Below are 18,545 nucleotides of genomic sequence, written 5' to 3' on the forward strand. Positions count from 1 at the left end.
TACATCTAGTCCATCCAATTGATGACAAATATATTAAGTAGGTACTGAATGTTTTCGTTAATGAATGCACTAAGCCGAGTGGTTGAGGTCACCACGCCAAACCCGCTGTGCGCGACGTCGCGGGTTCGAGCCCCGCGTAGGACAACCATTTGTGTGAACCACGAATGCTGTTCTGAGTCTAGGTATTTTGTGCATATGGTTTGTGTGTTTATTAAGCCCTCCGCGACACAAGGATTAAATCATTTGTTTTTAGATATTAGCAAACTTATTTGCTGTACTATGGAAACGTAGATACTATTGAACAAAACTTTTTAATTTGAAAATTCCTTTACTATACAAATATTATCTCTATTTATTCGGTTAATTTTATGGGAAGAGACCAGATCCTTGGCATAAATGGTTACACAGGTCCAACATGCAGGGGCCTTGTAGAGAACTTTAATTTAAAATGAGATGGGGCGTCTACCAGGGGCCATCAACCAAGTTACGTTTCTACATCAAACATTATTTTACGCTTCTCCGGACTTATTGGCGAGACTATAAGTACAAATTTCCAGAATTCACACAGAATTTTTCACTTTTTATTACGTATTTTGTCTTATGAAGACATCAATAGAAAATTTCATTTATCTCCTTATTTTCATGAACAATACCGTCTAAGTAATGACTTGAATAAATAAATGAGTTAATATTTCATTATTAAAAAAAAGGCAAAAACAGATTGCTTTATAGAAATATATACTTATTGTGCAGAAGTTTTTTGGTTTCTTAATTGGTATCTGTGTGTACACCTACTTATCGAAGCACCGCGCGCTATAGGCACCTACCTAATGTCTTCATTAGAGATCGTGTCAATACGCTCCCGATAGCAGGGATCAGTGAATGTTTAGTCCTATTATGTAACAGGACACGGAGGCTCGTGTATATTGTAAGTGGATAGCGCAGGCGCGAGTCCGGATGGCGCGCGGGGGTGAGGCCACGGCAGTCGGCCCTCGGCGTCTGGAGGTGCTTCGCGCTTCGCGCCGCGCCCCAAACAGCCGGAGCGTGGCTCGGGGCGTGGCGCTTACGTAAACACGCGTGGCACACAGCTCGTGGTGCAGGCGGCGCGGTGCCGCGCCACTGTCCGTCCTAGAACGACCCCATGTTGGCCCGCGCCGCCTCCTAAGTTTATGTGGATAGTTAGACGCACACCGACGCGCGGCCGCCGCTGCCACTGTCACCACCGCCGATTAACGCGCTTATAGGTACTCTAGTTTGTAACATAAAGTCGCTCAAATATTTTAGCCTAATTAAATAGTAAATTATGAAATAGGTTATATACCTTCCGATATATTTTATCGTAATCACAAATTTAATGGATATGGTGTTTCTAGTGTCTTATACTTATCTACCAAAAATTCAATTTATGGATTATTCTCTGCGCTCCAAATCAATTGCTGCCCCGGCAGCTTATCTAATATAGGAGTTTGAATATAAAGCCGAATGAACACAGCCCTCATTTCTAGATATTATGTTTGCTTCGTAAAACATTTATATAATTACAGAATATTAGTTAATCAACGGATAAGCAGAGATTTGTGGACAAAATATATTTCGAATAAAATTAGAATTAGAATACTGAGACAGTAGTTAATGTACCTAGTTAGTTTATTCGTTATATCACCTTAGATACGTTTTTAACTTTTTACTTAGGTACCTTAGGTAACTACTTAGTTAATTTAATTGAGCAAATTGATAATTGTTTGTGTGTTTATCGCAAGTAGGTATTTAAGGGCATAATATTATTTTGATGAGTTGAAAATCTTATGTTGTTGGTACCTTCATAATTGCTTGATGTTTTCTATAAAAAATAAAGATGGCAAAATATTGGTATTGATAAGTGGTCAAAGTGTCCTACATAATACCTACATAGGAGCCTATATAATATATGAATATCGTTGTCGTTTTGGACATTACTACTAATTTTAAGTAAGGTAGCAGCACCTTTTTATGTATGTTTTTATTGGAAACTTGGGAAGCCACGATTACGCTTCCTTGAAGGCATTCAATTTTAAATATGGCCGCATGACTACACAATAATGGAAACATTGAACTCCCCAATGTTTACCTATTATTTTGTATACATGTCTTAATAGTAATAAAAGTTATTAGGACAGGGAGCTTTCTGAATTATTTACTGCTAAATGTCAATTAAAAAGCTACCAAATAGCTTTTTAATTGAGATTTAGCAGGTTCCCGTTCATTATGCCAATGGAAATCGTAGTAGCTATCTAACAATTTATTATACAATCTATTAAAAATATTAGGAATGAGATACTTATTTTTTATATCTACTTACATATGAACAAAACACAAGATAGATGTATATTACTAAATGTCGCGAGTTAATTACATTGCAGCAGACTAAGCGAATGTTTAGTATACCTTAACTAATTGTCATGGCTATCTTTTCGGACATCTTTATTATCATTATTCAAACCGACTAGCCAAAGTTTTTCAGAATATTTTCAGAAGGTAGGTATTATGTTTCAATGAATTACAACACATATAGGTACTTAGGTTAGCTTTTGGTACCGCGTCAGCTCTAACTTCTGTTTATGGGAGAGCGAGGTTAGCTATTGGCGCCCTTTGAGTTTAAATCTTTCTGAAGTTTAGCTCTGGAGTTAAATTTTACCAGAATAAATATTCAGTAGTAACTACCTAATGACATTTTATCAACGGGCTTCGTAACATAAAGCTACCTACTAATAACATTTAAAAAGATACCCTGCGCATAGATTATTGGTTAGGCTAGTCTACCCAGTTAATAAGTCTGAATTTATTTCTCTGTCTACGATTCTTGAAATATTAGCTCTGCCTGCATTGCTTTCGCACCTTTCAAAAGGCACTTAATTTTTATTGTTCTTGAACTTATGTATTTAAACCTTTTGGTCCCACGTGCTCTACTTTATCTATTGATATGTCGCAGTTCGTGATCTGTCCTAGTGGAGTCTTTTTGAACATCTATTAACACCTGTTAGATACCTATAAGAAATATTCGTGGGAGATTTAAAATTGGTATTTTTTTAGCATCAAAAGTGGAGATGCAGACGCGCGCAGCTCTTATGGCCCTGGCGGCGCTGGGAGCGCTGGCGGCGGCGGCGGCACTGGCGGCGGCAGCGGAGCGAGGCAGCGGTATCAAGGTGGGCGGCGGCGGAGCGGGCGGTGGCGCTCGCGACGCCGGCCGCGGCAGCGGTGTTCGCGTTGGTGGAGACGGGCAGCGACGTCCGCGCACATCACCCGCACCGCCCCCGCCGCGCGCTCCTTCCACGATTACAGCAGCGCTTGTTGTGCCACACAAAGCCTTCGGCACGCGTGATTATACGAAAGCCGAAAAGGCCGCGCTATCGAAATTACCGCGAAAACTAAAACTCTTCTCACACGTGCGCCTAAATATTACGCTTTCAACGCAAGGCTTGACACCGAGTCCTATGTGTAAGTGATTTTGTAGCGTAGTTGTCATCTTACAAACTTCTCATCTTTCTAACAAAAACGTCATTACAAAGACTGTCTTAACTAGTTTACTAATTTCTGTACGCTTTCAGCAATCCTGGATTCGCTCTGTAAAGAATTTCTAGCCGTCAATGTGTCTGCTATCCTCTATCTTATGAATCATGAACAATACGGGCGTTCTACTGCCTCTGCACAGTATTTTCTACAACTCGCCGGCTATCTTGGCATACCGGTAACATATTTTATCTATGCGTGCTTTAAAATTTAATCAAGCTTGAATGAAGTATGACTTTATTATTTATTTACATTTATACCGTACATAATTTTTTAGGTAATCGCGTGGAACGCTGACAATAGCGGCCTTGAAAAGCGAGCATCACATGCATCTCTGCGTCTACAGCTTGCTCCTTCAATAGAACATCAAACGGCAGCAATGCTGTCGATATTAGAACGATATAAGTGGCATCAGTTTAGTGTGGTTACATCGGCGATCGCAGGCCATGACGATTTTATACAGGCTGTACGCGAAAGAGTTATTGCCCTCCAAGTATGTTTCTTTTAGATACCTACTACTTTATAGACCACAGGTCTTCGAGTTTTATTAATTTGGTGACAGAATCTTAGATACTTATTAAAACAATCTTATGCCTCCATGAAGTTTGCGATAATCTCGCGTGGTAGCTAACTTTATACAAAATTTTATCAAAATTCATCCAAGTACTTAGTCAGCAAATAATAGAAAATGTGTACTTTTTTTCAGGATCGATTTAAGTTCACTATATTGAACGCGATAGTAGTAAAACGGTCTTCGGATCTGAACGAGCTTGTGACTAGTGAGGCTCGTGTAATGCTCCTGTACGCAACGCGCGAGGAAGCCGCGGAAATCCTGTCTGCTGCTGGTGACTTGCATCTGACTGGCGAAAATTTTGTATGGATTGTCACACAAAGTGTTCTTGGTTCCATGCAACAACCTAATAAATTTCCGGTCGGGATGCTTGGTATGCCAACAACAAATAGAAAATTAACAAATAAAATGTTAATGGTATCTATTGCTTATTAATGTTTTTTTTTTTGGTCCTCAGGTGTGCATTTCGACACATCCAGTTCGTCGTTAATCGCTGAGATAGCGACTGCTGTCAAAGTCTTCGCGTACGGAGTTGAATCTTATGTATCAGAGCCAGAGAATATACGATACCCGTTGGGAACTCGGCTGTCCTGCAGCGGAGCGGGCGCAGGAGAGGCGCGATGGTCAACCGGTGAAAGGTTTTACCGACATCTGCGCAATGTTAGCGTTGAAGGTGAAGCTGGACGTCCTAGTATAGAGTTTACACCTGACGGAGAACTGAAAGCCGCGGAACTTAAAATAATGAATCTTCGACCTGCCCTGGGTGAACAGGTATTGCTTTTTTATTTTTTGGGTAAGTTCTAAAAAACTCAATAACACATTTGAAATATTTTTTGCAGCTGGTATGGGAAGAAATCGGTACCTGGAATTCCTACCCAAGGGAGAGGTTGATCATCAAAGATATAGTATGGCCGGGTGGCTTGCATACTCCACCGCAGGGAGTACCAGAAAAGTTTCACATGCGAATAACATTTCTAGAAGAACCGCCATACATTAACTTGGCTCCACCGGACCCAGTGAGCGGCAGATGCTCACTAGACCGGGGCGTTATTTGTCGCGTGGCTCCTGAAGTGGAAGTAGCAGGGTGAGTTGCTGCAATATGTATAAACAATGGAAAACATGATCCGAATCTCCATGATTTGAAAACCCATGATCTAAATACTTCGATGGCTTATTTAGTGATATTGTAATTGTAAATTTGCTTGCTTATGAGTATTACATATTATTTTTTAGATTGGAGGCTGGAGCTGCTCACGGCAATAGTTCTTTGTACCAGTGCTGCAGTGGTTTCTGTATAGATTTGCTGCAACAACTGGCGGAACAGCTGGGGTTCACGTACGAGCTTGTTCGAGTTGAAGATGGAAGATGGGGAACTCTACATCATGGAAAATGGAATGGTCTTATTGCAGATCTGGTCAACAAAAAAACTGACATGGTAAGTATCTTATAGCCCACAATGAATTTAAAAATGAAAACAGTTAAGTATATAGTTTAGATCGTTTTACCACTTCTGCAGGTCCCAAAATAAACGACATCTTAATTATTTATTATAAATCTCTTCGCTAGTTCACTTTACAAAAAAATATAAGATACAGTAAGTTGAAATCACGTGTGGCGTCACTTATCACAAGTGACGTTATTATATCCCACTTTCGTGCGTTGATACCTAACACTGTTTGATTTGATTAAATTTGAAAAAATTAAAAACTAGACGTAGTGTTATTAGTTATTTTAGTCAAACACCAAATTTCACTTTTCAGGTACTAACATCTCTGATTATAAATTCGGATAGAGAAGCTGTGGTGGATTTTAGCGTGCCCTTTATGGAAACCGGCGTTGCCATCGTAGTCGCAAAACGGACGGGTATAATTTCTCCCACAGCTTTCTTAGAACCATTCGACACGGCCTCGTGGATGCTGGTGGGAGCTGTTGCTATACAAGCAGCCACATTTTCGATATTTTTCTTCGAGTGGCTCTCCCCTAGTGGGTTCGATTGTTCTACTGGCAACAATTCCAAACGAGTGCCGCAAAATCGATTCTCACTATGTCGAACTTATTGGATTGTCTGGGCAGTACTTTTTCAGGTAAATGTTTGGTCAAAAGTGTTTTTTTTATTCACCTTTAAGCGTGATTATTTATTAATCCTATTTTAATTTAACAGGCGTCAGTGCACGTAGATTCACCTCGAGGATTCACCGCCCGGTTTATGACAAACATGTGGGCGATGTTTGCAGTGGTATTTCTTGCGATATACACTGCTAACCTCGCTGCCTTCATGATCACCAGAGAAGAGTATCATGAATTAAGTGGCTTAGACGATCCAAGGATAGCGAGGCCACTTACTCAAAGACCACCATTGAAATTTGGAACAGTACCTTGGTCTCATACAGACGCAACTCTCGCAAAATATTTCATGGAGCCACACGCCTACATGGCTCAGTAAGTTTAAAAACAAGCTAATAAAACAGTTCCCACAAAATACTGGTAGATAGGTAGGTACTACATATTGTAATGTTTTCAGATACAATCGGAGTACAGTTAGTGCAGGAGTCACCAGCGTTCTGACTGGCGAACTCGATGCTTTCATCTATGATGGCACTGTCTTAGACTATCTAGTATCACAAGTAAGTTTACATACCTAATATTACACATATTTGAAATCAAATATCCATTTAAGTAAGGTTACTGATACACTTTTTATCCATTTTAGGACGAAGACTGCAGACTTTTAACTGTAGGTTCGTGGTACGCCATGTCTGGTTATGGCCTAGCATTTACACGTAATTCTAAGTATGTCAGTATGTTCAATAAGAGATTACTTGACTTGAGAGCTAATGGGGACCTTGAAAGGTTACGCAGGTAATTTATTTTTCATTGGTTAATTTACGAAGAAGGCAACGTCTGATAAGTTACTTAATTACTTGTTCTTTTTTTGTTTCTAATGTAAATCGATTATGAACCTTAGTTAAAACTCTACATGTATATATTTTAGATATTGGATGACGGGGACATGTAAGCCTAACAAGCAAGAACACAAGTCATCGGATCCCTTGGCTTTGGAACAATTCTTGTCAGCATTTCTGCTGCTTATGGCTGGCATACTTCTCGCAGCGCTATTGCTGTTGCTCGAGCATGTCTACTTCCGATACCTCCGCTCACACCTAGCAGCATCGTCTGCGGGATCCTGCTGCGCGCTGGTATCACTATCTATGGGTATGAACCAATTTATAATAAACAAGGCCGTAACAAGTATTATAAGAATTATTAGTGTGCTTAGATATTTATTGAAATAAATTTCAACAGGACAATCTTTAACATTTCACGGTGCCGTTGTTGAGGCGGCGGCACGTGGATTCGGGGAGCGGAGTCATTGCCGCTCTGCAGTTTGCGCTGGTCAGGTGGGTTGAAAATACAGCACCATTACCTACTTACATAAAATGTCCCACCGGCTGTAGACAGTGATGACGCCCCTGGAATTCCGAACCAGAACATTCTGGTTACGTGTTGCAGGAATGAATAACGACTGCTATTTTTTGTGACATTCTGCAGTAGATCAGATATAGAATTTGATTTTATTACAATCATCCCTCTGATTAATGAAAGTAGGGATTGCCTGAAATGTTGAGTTCACCATTGAATGATGTTCGGATGTATGGTTCAGGTGTGGCGCGCTCGGCATGAGCGCGATATGGCCGTTGCTCGCGCGCGGCAGCTGGCGGCGGCGCTGGCGGCACACGGGCTGGCCGCGCCGCCGCGCCGCCTGGCCTCAGCGGGCGCGCTGCTGGCCGGTGGCCGCCACGACGCCACGCACGTGCGCACGCTGCGCCCGCCGGCAGACCTGCTGCCCGACCTCGACCGACCGCTCTCTTGCGGGGATTTACGCGCAAGGTGATCTAATGACAATGAATCTATTGTCTATTCATATTTTTTCAATTTGTCATCCGTAACTACTACAGTTTTTAAACTATGTGATAAAGAAATATGACACGAACTAATGAATCTCCGAAAGTTCCGTTCAGCCCCGTAAGGTACTGAATTCCCAATTATTGTGTTGGAAAAATGCTCGGAATCATACGAATACTGCCAATTTAATTCAATTTCCATCCATTCATAGGCCGTTGTAAATAGCAGAATTGGGGCCCAGGTGTACCAATAATGTGGTTGATGAACAACTATAAAGAACTGCGTGAAGCTCGTGTGGCAGAAGATACCACACTTCGGTACCCTAAAATTTGTCTATCATGAGGGCAAGAGCCAATCTGAAACTATAAATAAAGAAAGTCGTAGTAATATAAACTTATTACCTAATGCTAAAATAACTGTTTCTCTTTGCAGAGAACGGACGCGAGTAGAAATGGAAACAGTGCTGTGAGGCGCGTATAGCGCCACCTTTTTTCAATTCCTGAAGGCTGTTCTTACACCAAGTTATACAAAACGAAATTAGTTATACCTAATGTTAAAATACGGACAGATAAAAAAACGTTGTAATTATTAAATAAACTATTACAATTATTAAAACAGAGAGCTGGATGTAGATAGCAAAGCGTTGTTGTGGGACGCGCGCACGGAGGAGGCTGGACCCCGAGCGCGTGCCCCCGTGTTGTCTACTACAATAAAATATATTTTTTGGACAATATGAAGTGTTTTACCTTTTTGGAAGAATAATTTTGAACTTATACAATTGTTTAAACTATGCGTCTAATGTTTTTGTTTTACAGGTCTGAAAAAGTTGTCACGATCAGATAAAGGGATATTCTCTATATTACAATACTACAATTGTGTTTTAGCTATAAGTAATAACCTGGTAATTACTGAATTGCCTGAAAGTCCTAATATACATATATACATGAATCTTCATTATGATGTCGTATGACCCAAAAAACGTATGTACCTACGTACCTGCATAACGTACGTTTTTTCAACGGAACAGAAATTCGTCAAAGTTTTATAGAGTAGAAATGATTCATTACTTGTCTGGAGCCTTTTTGCAGAAAAAGTACGGAAGACCAAATTGAATTATCGAAGACAGGTAGGTATAAAGAAGTAGGTTTACATTGCTTGTTTAATTAGTCATGAGAGTAGGAAACAAAGACTTTCCATATTATAATACTTTTCAACCGTGCTACGATACTCTATTTCTGGATACTTAAATATTAACTAAGCCTTTGTAAATTTGCAAGAGTGACAATAAAATAATTCAGAATCTCTCATACAGAGGTTTGTCGAACTGGGGACTACAACCATCTCTTATTAATATATTATTAGTTATACTATACCACCATAGTAGAAGAAAGATGCCACTCCATATCGCACATGGCGATTTTTTGCTTAAAAAACTGTAGTTAAGTCTTACTATAGACAAGAGGTAAATTTTACCATTTAAATAATAATTATGTACCTACTTGTTTAAGTGCGAAATGATATACATCTTCATACGTTGAACTAGCTGTTGCAAAACAACATCGGTTTGTTTTGCAACCTTGTGTTGAGAAAAATCTTTCTCTACACCTTATCGGTAATATGTATATTAGTTCCGATGGCTAATATTAATGCTCTTGGATAGCTATTAGCGTATCGTTAATACTCGGTCTTTAGATCGTGACGACTGGAATAAAAAAATTGTCTAGTTATACTTTTACATTGAGCAGATAGGATTTAAACTTCTTTTTTTACATCATTTTCTCTACCTTGTTTTTAAATAATTGAGTAATATGAACTTGGTTCTGTAAGAAGAAACGAAATAGTATGTCGCATAGAGTAATTTTAGAGACCGAACTAGACTGTGACTGTGACGTTAGTCAAAAATAGCAAAGGTCGAGTCTGTCAAAATTATGACTTGACACTTTATGACACTGACAGTAAAATATTTCTATCGAATATCCTCGACCGGTATCGGTAGGTTCATGATTGCAAAATTTCGCATTTATATACTTATCGAGCTTAACGTGTCATTATAATTTTGTACAAATCATGTCTAAAGATATAATTGTTCTTGCACCTAATGGCAGAAGGCAAAAAATACATTGTACACCTGATACAAGTATTCTACAGGTATGTCAATAGTTGTTAGCTTTCTGTAGAACGTTAACTGTTTTCTTTAAAATTTAATATTTTATACCAGCCACCTCTAGTAAACATATAATGCAGCCACCTTGATGTGTAAAGTTTAACTTGCAACTAGGATACATAACATTTATGTTTTTGTCATGTGTAAAATATTAGATAAACAATTTTAAGGTACCAAGTAAGTTTGAATTATGTCCAGTTCAGATGTAAAATTTTGTCCTCAGGACATTTATACAATCTCGCATATTACAAAAACACTAAAGAAAATTAAAAATATTTAGCTGTATTAAATGTTCTAGGTATTAGAAGATGTATGTCATAAACAAGGATTTCAGCCATCTGATTATGAATTAAAGCATCATAATCATATCTTAGATTTGACAACAACAATTAGATTTTCCAATCTTCCCAACAAAGCAACACTTGAAATGGTAGAAGCTGAAAAAAAAAGACAAGAAACAATTGTCACCATTGGATTGCAATTAGAAGATGGTAAAGTTATTTACTAATAATATTTTTAATTTATTTAATAATAAAATCATTTGCAGCGACACCAGCATTGCAGCTTCAAGGCTAGGTAAGAGCTACTTGATTAAGTAGGTATGAATACTGACAAGAGCAACTGACAGGTGTTGATTAAAAAATGAACTTATAAGCAAAGAATTCTCTGTATGCATATAAAATTAAAGCTGATTGTTTCTATGCTATATTCAATATTTTGAATTTTACAATTTAAATTAAAAGTATGTTTTATTTTAGAAATGTTCAGCACATTTTGCAGATGTAAAATGTGATTGATTTATGATCTTTCTACAAGAACATAGTACATACTCATCTAATTATAATATTATTCTGTTCATTATGCCTTTTAGGTGAAAGAAGAACAGCTGATTTTCCACCAAACACATCATTATATGATTTAATTGTATCATTGGCTCCGGGAGAATTCAACTCTTTGCAACAACCAACTATTTCATATATGCGCCAAGAAGTAGTGGGGCAGTCTGCACTGCAAGGGAAGACTTTGAGGCAGTTAGGATTGATCAAAGGCAGAGCCATTCTACGTTTGCTGAACAAACAAGAGGAGTCAAGGTATGTCATTACTATATTATTAATACAGCCAATATTGCACATGTGGCAAAAGCTACCTATGATCAACTTTATATTTTGATTATTTTCAGGCAAGCGAATGTATCTGCCGTTTATCGAAGACCAGTTACTGATGTAAAAGTAGAAGATAAAAAAAAAGTAATGAAAGAACCAGAACAAAAATTTGAAGACCATCCAGGTCCTTCAGAATTTAATACACAAAATCAATTTAAACATCAGGATCCTATATCAAAATTTAAAGAGACAACTCTTCAACAAAAACAAATTGAACAACGGAAATTAAATGAAATAGACGAAAGTTCGACTGAAAAAATGGAAACGCAGCAGGGACCCGTCAATCAAGACGAACCTATGGACACTGATACAGATAAAAGCCAACAATCATTTACGTCGCAAGTGAGACAGAATTTAGAAAGAAGACTAAAAATTGAAGAAGAAGTGACATTTGTAGGTCTTTGACAAATACCATAAACTTTTGCATTGATTCAACCAATAATAATCTTAAGTCGGGTTAAACAAACGAAATAATAAATTTTGTATTGCAGTTGGGAACTCACAAAGCTGTAGCTTATATGCAACCAGATTCGATGGATGATGAAATCGATGATCTCCCAGACGATTTCTATGAACTATCGATAGAAGAAGTGCGACGATTATACCATGACTTACAGCAACACCGAATAGAATTGGAATCTACACCCCTTCTTTCTTCATCAAAACGAGAAGAAATTGAGAAACAGGTATAATAGTTTTTGGTTATGCATTTATATGTAGTGCAGTGTTTGTATCAATGTTTTTTTTCAAAGCATCATTTTAACTGAAATCCATATTATCATTGTGTTTACAGGCCTCTAAAGAGAAACTGAATACCTACAAAAACGTTGTTGTTCGAATACAGTTTCCAGACAATATGATCCTTCAAGGAATTTTCACACCTCTGAATACCATAGCTGACGTCAATAATTTCATCAAAGAGCACTTAAAAAACTCGCATAAAAATTTTCATATTTGTGAGTACATGATTAATACTTATGATTTTACGGAATAACCGAATACTAATTGGTTTCATTTTACCGAGAATACAAAAATTGGGAACGATACATATATAATTCGCCGCATCTCTAGCACAAACATATAAACATAGCTCCCATTGGCCAGATGCCAAAAAGGTGTTGTGGCTGAGCTACGCTGTCGTAAAGCAGTTATTCTAGCACAGTCAACACTATTTGCCTTAGTACTACGTGAGCGTCGCAGCGTTGGTGTCGAATATCTCAGTCTTTGAATAGCGTGAGCACCTTAGAGTACTGCCTTTCAGACTGTAGTATCAACGCGACTTGTCTCCTTCCTATTGCTATAGTGATAAGCTTAATTGTTTATTCTACTTATTTCAGTCACAACTCCACTAAAGGAAACTTTGGAGCCTAAAATGACATTATTGGATGCTAAGTTCGTCCCATGTGTTCATTTACATTTCAAGTGGACCGAGGAAGACCCAAAAAAGGAACCATATCTGAAAGATGATGTATATAGCAAGATAACTGCTTCCGATGCAGCCTGTATCTTGGCTTCTAAATACAGGTAGCCACTGGTAGCTGTTAACTTTGTCCAAATTATGGGATGTACTTGCCTTTGTCCGGCAGAAGACTTCGTAAGGTTATAATGATTATTGATTGAGATACCAATAATCATCAACATCATCATTTGGAACAAAAGATTAATCGATTAATAAGCCTCTTAAGAATTTCTCTCATCTTTGACACATGATAATAATCTGACGTTTTTGTCTATTGTACTGCTTTGGCTGGCTATATGAATTATTAATATATGTAATATTTTTTAACAGGGCTCCTACTAGAAGAAAACCAGAAGAGTCTGCACAAGACTCACTAAAGTCTAGAGCACCAACAGCATCAACTTCTAAGAGTAGTAAACAACCGAAATGGTTTAAAAATTAGCACACGTCATAATTCTTGTAAGACAGCTCTTGTTTATACACAAATCACCATGTTACGATACTAGCAAATACTGCTTCATTTAAAGCTGGTATACTGAGTGCATACTGCTTACATATACATCTTAGGGTAGATAGAAGGGTGGAACCCTGTCTTTTAAATGTTTTTTGAATCCCTTCAGCAGTGGTTTGTGAAAACTGAATGGGGAAAATGTTATGTAAATACCGTTCTTAATATTTATAATAAAAAAAGTGAAAGCAGTCATAATCATATAGTTTTATTGTTTGCAAGTTCTATAATGTGCATCTATGTAAAAGTCATACAAAAATAACCATAATATAATATGAATAGCTCCACTAAATAGCAGATTCAAATTAGTAGTAATTTTGATTCCAATTTACCAACACATTCCTGTAAACTAAGGTTACTATGTTAGCATAAAATATATCATCTCACCTTAAACTAAATACAACTAAAACATTGTTCGAAAGCATTTATATTACCTGAACAGGCTTTAAAAATAAGGTGTTATAATTCAATAAATGAGGGCAAATCACCTAACTTGCATCTCATTGGTTTTATAATTTTATATTCTTTTGCACTTTCATCAACTTTATGTTCTTGATAGTATCTGTACTCAGGAGCACTTTCACCACATACGACAGAGGTATAATTTTTTATGTTCCTGGTTTCAACATTCACGTCCTGGGCATCAGATTCACGAACATTTATGTCATGCCATGTGATTTTATCTTCTTTTCGATTAGATTTTCTTATCAAAGACGTACTACCTTTATTCACCTTTTGTGTGTGATTATTGATATGGCGCAGTAGACATTTACTGCCTTTTTCACAATATCCTTTGATAAAATCCGGACATATTTTTGTATTTTCGTTTAGTTTGACGTGCAAATACGGACAATCTGTTTTAGTGCAGGTCCCTTGCAAATAAAAGTAACATGTAGGCATTTTCTTAGTGGTCAAGTCATGAGACAGAAGGCAATTTTTATCATGGCATAGTCCCTTGATGAATTTTCGACAAATTGAGACATGCTTTTTATCGTGCAAAAACTCGCACTTATCACGTAAACTTCTTAAACAAATTCCAAACTTTCGAAATAATGGACAGGGTAAATTATTTTTCTTTAAATTTCCTTTACCTTTTTTAACTCTTGCTTGACTTATTATTATCGTTTTATTAATCTTCTTATTATTATACTTATACACTGTAGTTCCAATTCTTTCAGGTCCAGGGGTTGTTAATACTTCGCTTCTAGGGGATGCCAAGAAGCAAGTGTACTTCTGTACTGCTGATTCATTAACATTCTTATTTATGTGTGAGGAGAAATTTATGGCATTTATCGAAACAGTTTTGGCGTCTTCTAGATTTCTTTTTACATCATTCCATGGTACAGATTTGTATTTGCTTATCTTGAACGTACTTTTTACTTTAGAAGGCATTGGCTGTTCGACATCTTTATTTTTTACTGTGTGTCTCACTAAACAATAGCGAGACCGTGAAAGTGGTACCTGAAGTACCGCATTTGTATTATTTTCTAAAGCCTTTTGATGGGACTGGTAAGTCATAGAAATTGCATTTTGTGTATTATAAATAGTTGATTTAGTTCTTGTTGATGCATTAGGATTAATCTCAGAAGTACTACTAGGTTTAATGAAATTAGGATTAACATAGATTTTGTTTTTAGTTTGTGTGTTACCCTGGGCATTTGATATAAGATATGAGAATTTTGGATTTACATGCATTATAGAATTGGAGGTAGAGCTATTTTGATGGCCTTTACTAAAATTTCGATTTACATAAACTTTGTTGCTACCACTGTCATGGGAATAAACACTTGATTTAGTTTGATGTTCCATTTTAACTCAAAGAATATTGAAAATACTTGTTACCACTTTTACAATTCACTGTATCAACTAAAAATGTTTTTGGCGATTTTTCAATATTTTCATAAAACAATTCATTTAACTCTTCTAAAATACTTTCGAGTTCTAATTTCTTATTACCATTTACCCACAGGACACTCATATGAAATGAAGGAGTCTGAAACATAGAAGGTTTATTATTTACAATGTGTACTGAATATAAATTTCTATCTCATTAAAAATACCTATTTATTATTAGGGATAAAAAGCAAACTAACTTTTTCTAAAGAAAAATATTTTTTTGCAGATTTCTTTAAATATATTTTGGTTAAGTAAATTTGGCAAGTATATCACTAAAATCTTATATCATTTGATTTAAAAACATACCTCATAAAATGTGGGGAGTTGGAATTCATTCAACACACCATCAACCTTTTTAGTTAAGTTCAGTAAGTGCCTCTGTGTCAATGGATCAACATCAAGAGAAATAAATGTTCTTGAATTTTCTTCATTACAATATATTTTCACAGCGGCAAAACCAAGATGAAAACTAAAACAAAATATAAACTTCATAATAAGACTTACTGCAATGTCAAATTGTGTTATACTTCCTATCATTATAGTTTACAAAATAAAGTCACCATAGTTGAAGGGCTGTATGATGATATGCACGACAGTTCTCATATTCCTAATTCCTTGCTACGCAAATTACATTGACTTTAATTCTTTTAACAACAAATAGGACATGAGACTACTTACAATTGACCAAAAAAATAAATTTCCATAATATAATAATAAATGAAACTGCCATTAATGCTGGTTGTCATGCATATCATCATATGGTGCATTAACTATAGCAGAACACGACAGTTCATTCAAATGTATGAATAATTACATGGATAGTACTTTCAAACTGCGTTTCGTTTAAAATAGAATAATATTAATTTAAGTATAAATTAACATACCTGTCTATGCCACTGACTGTTTTTTGTAGTGATGTACTGAATGGTGATATTAAATGATACTTCAGTACAAATGTCCTTGACAAGCTAATATGGAAATCTTCACAATGATGACACTGTCCAATATTAGCAGCAACAACTTCTTGCAACTTAGCAATTAAGTCAAATAATGTGTCTACATGATCTATAAAAAAAATATTGGTAAATTTATGTTATTGCTATATCTATGATGTATAATATATGATATAATCAGGAATACCCCCTTACAATTCACATAAACAAATGTTGCCCAGTTGCCCCGCACATGAGGAAATGATCGCTTTCTGCCTTCATGGAGCACAGCATTGTCTTCATGTGAATCAGAAGGAACAACAGCAACTTTACTGAGGTTAGGTACAGGGAGTTTTGATCTGCAATAAACAATAGTGTTTAAGTTCTCCTCGCTTTGATAGAAATACAAAAAGACCTTTCTTCCATGTAACTTTGACCTGTTGTTGAAACGCATAATTAAAAACAGTGTTTGTATTTCTCAATTCTATAAATGTATTATAGGTACCTTTTAAGGCGCTTAGGGCTATTTAAATCAGAATCACTGTCATCAGAATTTGATTCATATTCACATAAGTAGGACAAAGCTGACATTAGGTTTATATTCTGATTCTGAATTACTTACTACTTTAGTAGTAGTTATTAAAGAATTAGAATAAATAAACTTAGCACAAATAAATAACCTGCGATCATAAATTAAGCTGACAATATTGAAATGACAGATTTTTACATGACATTAGCGCAGTATTGAGTGTGGGTCATAGAGTATAGTAAGGTATATCCGAATTAAAAAAAAAACGATGTTTGCGAAATTATTTCGCCTCGCAATTACAATGTAACTACCCCAAAAAAATTATACATATCTATTTATTTTAACCCATGTTGACGTAACACTTGTGTGTATTCAATAGTTTTTACAATAAGTTAAATTAAACTAATATTTCAATACATGATGTATTTTCTGTACAATATATACCACAGAGTACATTCTGAAATACTTTTTTTTTATGTTAAATATTTACAAGTTAAAAAAAATATTAAATTGAAGCATCAAAAAATTCATCGGCATCGCTGCCGGCTGGGAGTGTGCCCAAAAGGCTAGCAGCATTGCCACGTTGAAAGGCACTGCTAATCCTCTGAGCGAGGTAAAAGCCAGCCTTTGGGTCACGAGGAGTGTCAACGAGATGCTTTGCTAGGTCTTTAAAAAGCGTTTTGGCATTCGGCCCCCACGGCCCAAAAGTTTCAACCCCAAACGGCTCAAAGAAGTAACTACCAACTAGATTACCATATTTGCGCCGTTTGAGGTTTTCAGCAGCCGCGGCAGCAGAGCCAGCGCAGCTCGAAGAACCGGGAAGGTGAGATGGCGCAAGAGTATCGACACAAGTGGCGTCCCTCACTAAAGGCCTACCCATCTTCCAAGGGAACAAAGACATACCGTCCGGTCTCTTGCCATCATCGCGTACCAAACCATTAGGTTCTAATACAGCAGGTACGCCGACGGCAACAAGAGCTCGACGGATAATGTCATTAATATTCGCGTGACGAGCCATGCGACCTGCACTACGGCTACATGATAAACCGTGGTGTCCGAGGCTGTTGACTACTTCACCACAGTGGCAGCGATGCGGAGAACAAGATGAAGCACCTAGTCTTAAAGCAGCAGCGAGACGGAAAGTTGTGTTGTCGAACAAGGTGCCTATATTCGACGACGGTAGTGCGTAAAGCCAAAGACCTGACTCCCACTCACTCACAGCGAGGAGGCGCGCCCGCTCCGCAGGAGTGGCAGAAGTAGAAATCAGATGGTCCTGAACTACTCTGCAAAGCAGCTCGTCCCACAGCTTTTGAGATGATGGGCAACCAGGTAAATTTGCACATGGGCAGGCGAGTCTCCAGGAATACACAGCCTCGGAGAAGCACGGCACTTCAAAATCAACCAGTATTGGAGCTAGAATTTTCCTGGTTAATTTATCAGTGCCGTGGACCGAGGATAGGTACGCTGGTAAACTAGTACTTGAAATTTTGCGGATACCGAGCCCTCCCATCCGAATGGGGAGTGTGGCTTGGGACCAAGCCCGGTCATCCATGGATATGTTTAAAATCATACAAAGAGTGTGTTTAATAATTTCGTCCATTTGGTCTAAAAGATTAGGGTACTTCCATAGGGGAGTCGCACGGAGGTAGTATGTCAATTTAGGACCGAAACAGCAAAAACGAATCAGTGTAATGGCCGAATGCATATTAATTTGGAGTAGTCTATTTGAAATATTTTTGAAATTTTGGATTTTTTCGTTAACAAAATTTTGAAAGGAATCATCATAGATTGGAGACCCAAGGAGGCGGAGAGAAATTTCATCAACGATTTTAATAGAGGGAGCTATGGCATTAAATTTTGAAAGTGTCTGTTGT

The 18,545-nt window shown here is 37.3% G+C and overlaps 4 protein-coding genes across 6 annotated transcripts; 2 read left to right on the plus strand and 2 right to left on the minus strand.

The window, feature by feature from the left end:
* Window positions 1-448: 448 nt before the first annotated feature.
* On the plus strand, window positions 449-8,751 carry LOC113495765 (glutamate receptor ionotropic, NMDA 2B). Its single transcript, XM_026874688.1, has 16 exons — window positions 449-1,244; window positions 3,070-3,474; window positions 3,585-3,724; window positions 3,824-4,039; window positions 4,253-4,490; window positions 4,575-4,888; window positions 4,957-5,201; window positions 5,351-5,552; window positions 5,878-6,201; window positions 6,279-6,556; window positions 6,639-6,741; window positions 6,828-6,976; window positions 7,110-7,330; window positions 7,421-7,515; window positions 7,779-8,005; window positions 8,453-8,751. Exons 2-16 carry the CDS (start codon window positions 3,084-3,086, stop codon window positions 8,487-8,489), a joined length of 3,180 nt encoding a protein of 1,059 aa, XP_026730489.1. The 5' UTR covers window positions 449-1,244; window positions 3,070-3,083; the 3' UTR covers window positions 8,490-8,751.
* Window positions 8,752-9,957: 1,206 nt separating this feature from the next.
* LOC113495775 (tether containing UBX domain for GLUT4) lies at window positions 9,958-13,512 on the plus strand. 3 transcript variants are annotated; one of them, XM_026874700.1, is made up of 8 exons: window positions 9,958-10,168; window positions 10,483-10,675; window positions 11,056-11,275; window positions 11,365-11,740; window positions 11,839-12,033; window positions 12,141-12,303; window positions 12,685-12,871; window positions 13,137-13,512. In XM_026874700.1, the coding sequence occupies exons 1-8, from the start codon at window positions 10,088-10,090 to the stop codon at window positions 13,246-13,248; spliced, it is 1,527 nt and encodes a 508-aa protein (XP_026730501.1). In that variant the 5' UTR covers window positions 9,958-10,087; the 3' UTR covers window positions 13,249-13,512. The 3 variants fall into 3 exon arrangements, with proteins under 3 accessions (XP_026730501.1, XP_026730511.1, XP_026730519.1); XM_026874710.1 differs by lacking the exon at window positions 9,958-10,168 and adding an exon at window positions 10,218-10,361; XM_026874718.1 differs by lacking the exon at window positions 9,958-10,168 and adding an exon at window positions 10,218-10,354.
* LOC113495797 (zinc finger CCCH domain-containing protein 3) lies at window positions 13,503-15,124 on the minus strand. The gene has a single exon (XM_026874742.1). It carries the CDS (start codon window positions 15,121-15,123, stop codon window positions 13,774-13,776), a length of 1,350 nt encoding a protein of 449 aa, XP_026730543.1. The 5' UTR covers window position 15,124; the 3' UTR covers window positions 13,503-13,773.
* On the minus strand, window positions 14,992-16,820 carry LOC113495790 (U6 snRNA phosphodiesterase). The gene is made up of 5 exons (XM_026874732.1): window positions 16,648-16,820; window positions 16,359-16,501; window positions 16,095-16,275; window positions 15,517-15,679; window positions 14,992-15,307 (listed from the first exon to the last, which is right to left on the minus strand). Exons 1-5 carry the CDS (start codon window positions 16,731-16,733, stop codon window positions 15,125-15,127), a joined length of 756 nt encoding a protein of 251 aa, XP_026730533.1. The 5' UTR covers window positions 16,734-16,820; the 3' UTR covers window positions 14,992-15,124.
* Between the last annotated feature and the right edge of the window lie 1,725 nt (window positions 16,821-18,545).

This window comes from Trichoplusia ni, chromosome 1 (genome assembly GCF_003590095.1).
Source record: "Trichoplusia ni isolate ovarian cell line Hi5 chromosome 1, tn1, whole genome shotgun sequence".
NCBI lineage: Eukaryota > Metazoa > Arthropoda > Insecta > Lepidoptera > Noctuidae > Trichoplusia > Trichoplusia ni.

Coding starts and splice junctions, on each gene's coding strand:
- LOC113495765 (XM_026874688.1), top strand. CDS start 3,084: ATGCAGACGCGCGCAGCTCTTATGGCCCTGGCGGCGCTGGGAGCGCTG. Junction 4,889..4,956: donor GACCTGCCCTGGGTGAACAG/GTATTGCTTTTT, acceptor TATTTTTTGCAG/CTGGTATGGGAAGAAATCGG. Junction 8,006..8,452: donor TGCGGGGATTTACGCGCAAG/GTGATCTAATGA, acceptor TTCTCTTTGCAG/AGAACGGACGCGAGTAGAAA.
- LOC113495775 (XM_026874700.1), top strand. CDS start 10,088: ATGTCTAAAGATATAATTGTTCTTGCACCTAATGGCAGAAGGCAAAAA. Junction 10,169..10,482: donor CTGATACAAGTATTCTACAG/GTATGTCAATAG, acceptor TAAATGTTCTAG/GTATTAGAAGATGTATGTCA. Junction 12,872..13,136: donor ATCTTGGCTTCTAAATACAG/GTAGCCACTGGT, acceptor ATTTTTTAACAG/GGCTCCTACTAGAAGAAAAC.
- LOC113495797 (XM_026874742.1), bottom strand. CDS start 15,123: ATGGAACATCAAACTAAATCAAGTGTTTATTCCCATGACAGTGGTAGC.
- LOC113495790 (XM_026874732.1), bottom strand. CDS start 16,733: ATGTCAGCTTTGTCCTACTTATGTGAATATGAATCAAATTCTGATGAC. Junction 16,502..16,647: donor AGCCCTAAGCGCCTTAAAAG/GTACCTATAATA, acceptor TGTTTATTGCAG/ATCAAAACTCCCTGTACCTA. Junction 15,680..16,094: donor ACAGTCAGTGGCATAGACAG/GTATGTTAATTT, acceptor ATTTTGTTTTAG/TTTTCATCTTGGTTTTGCCG.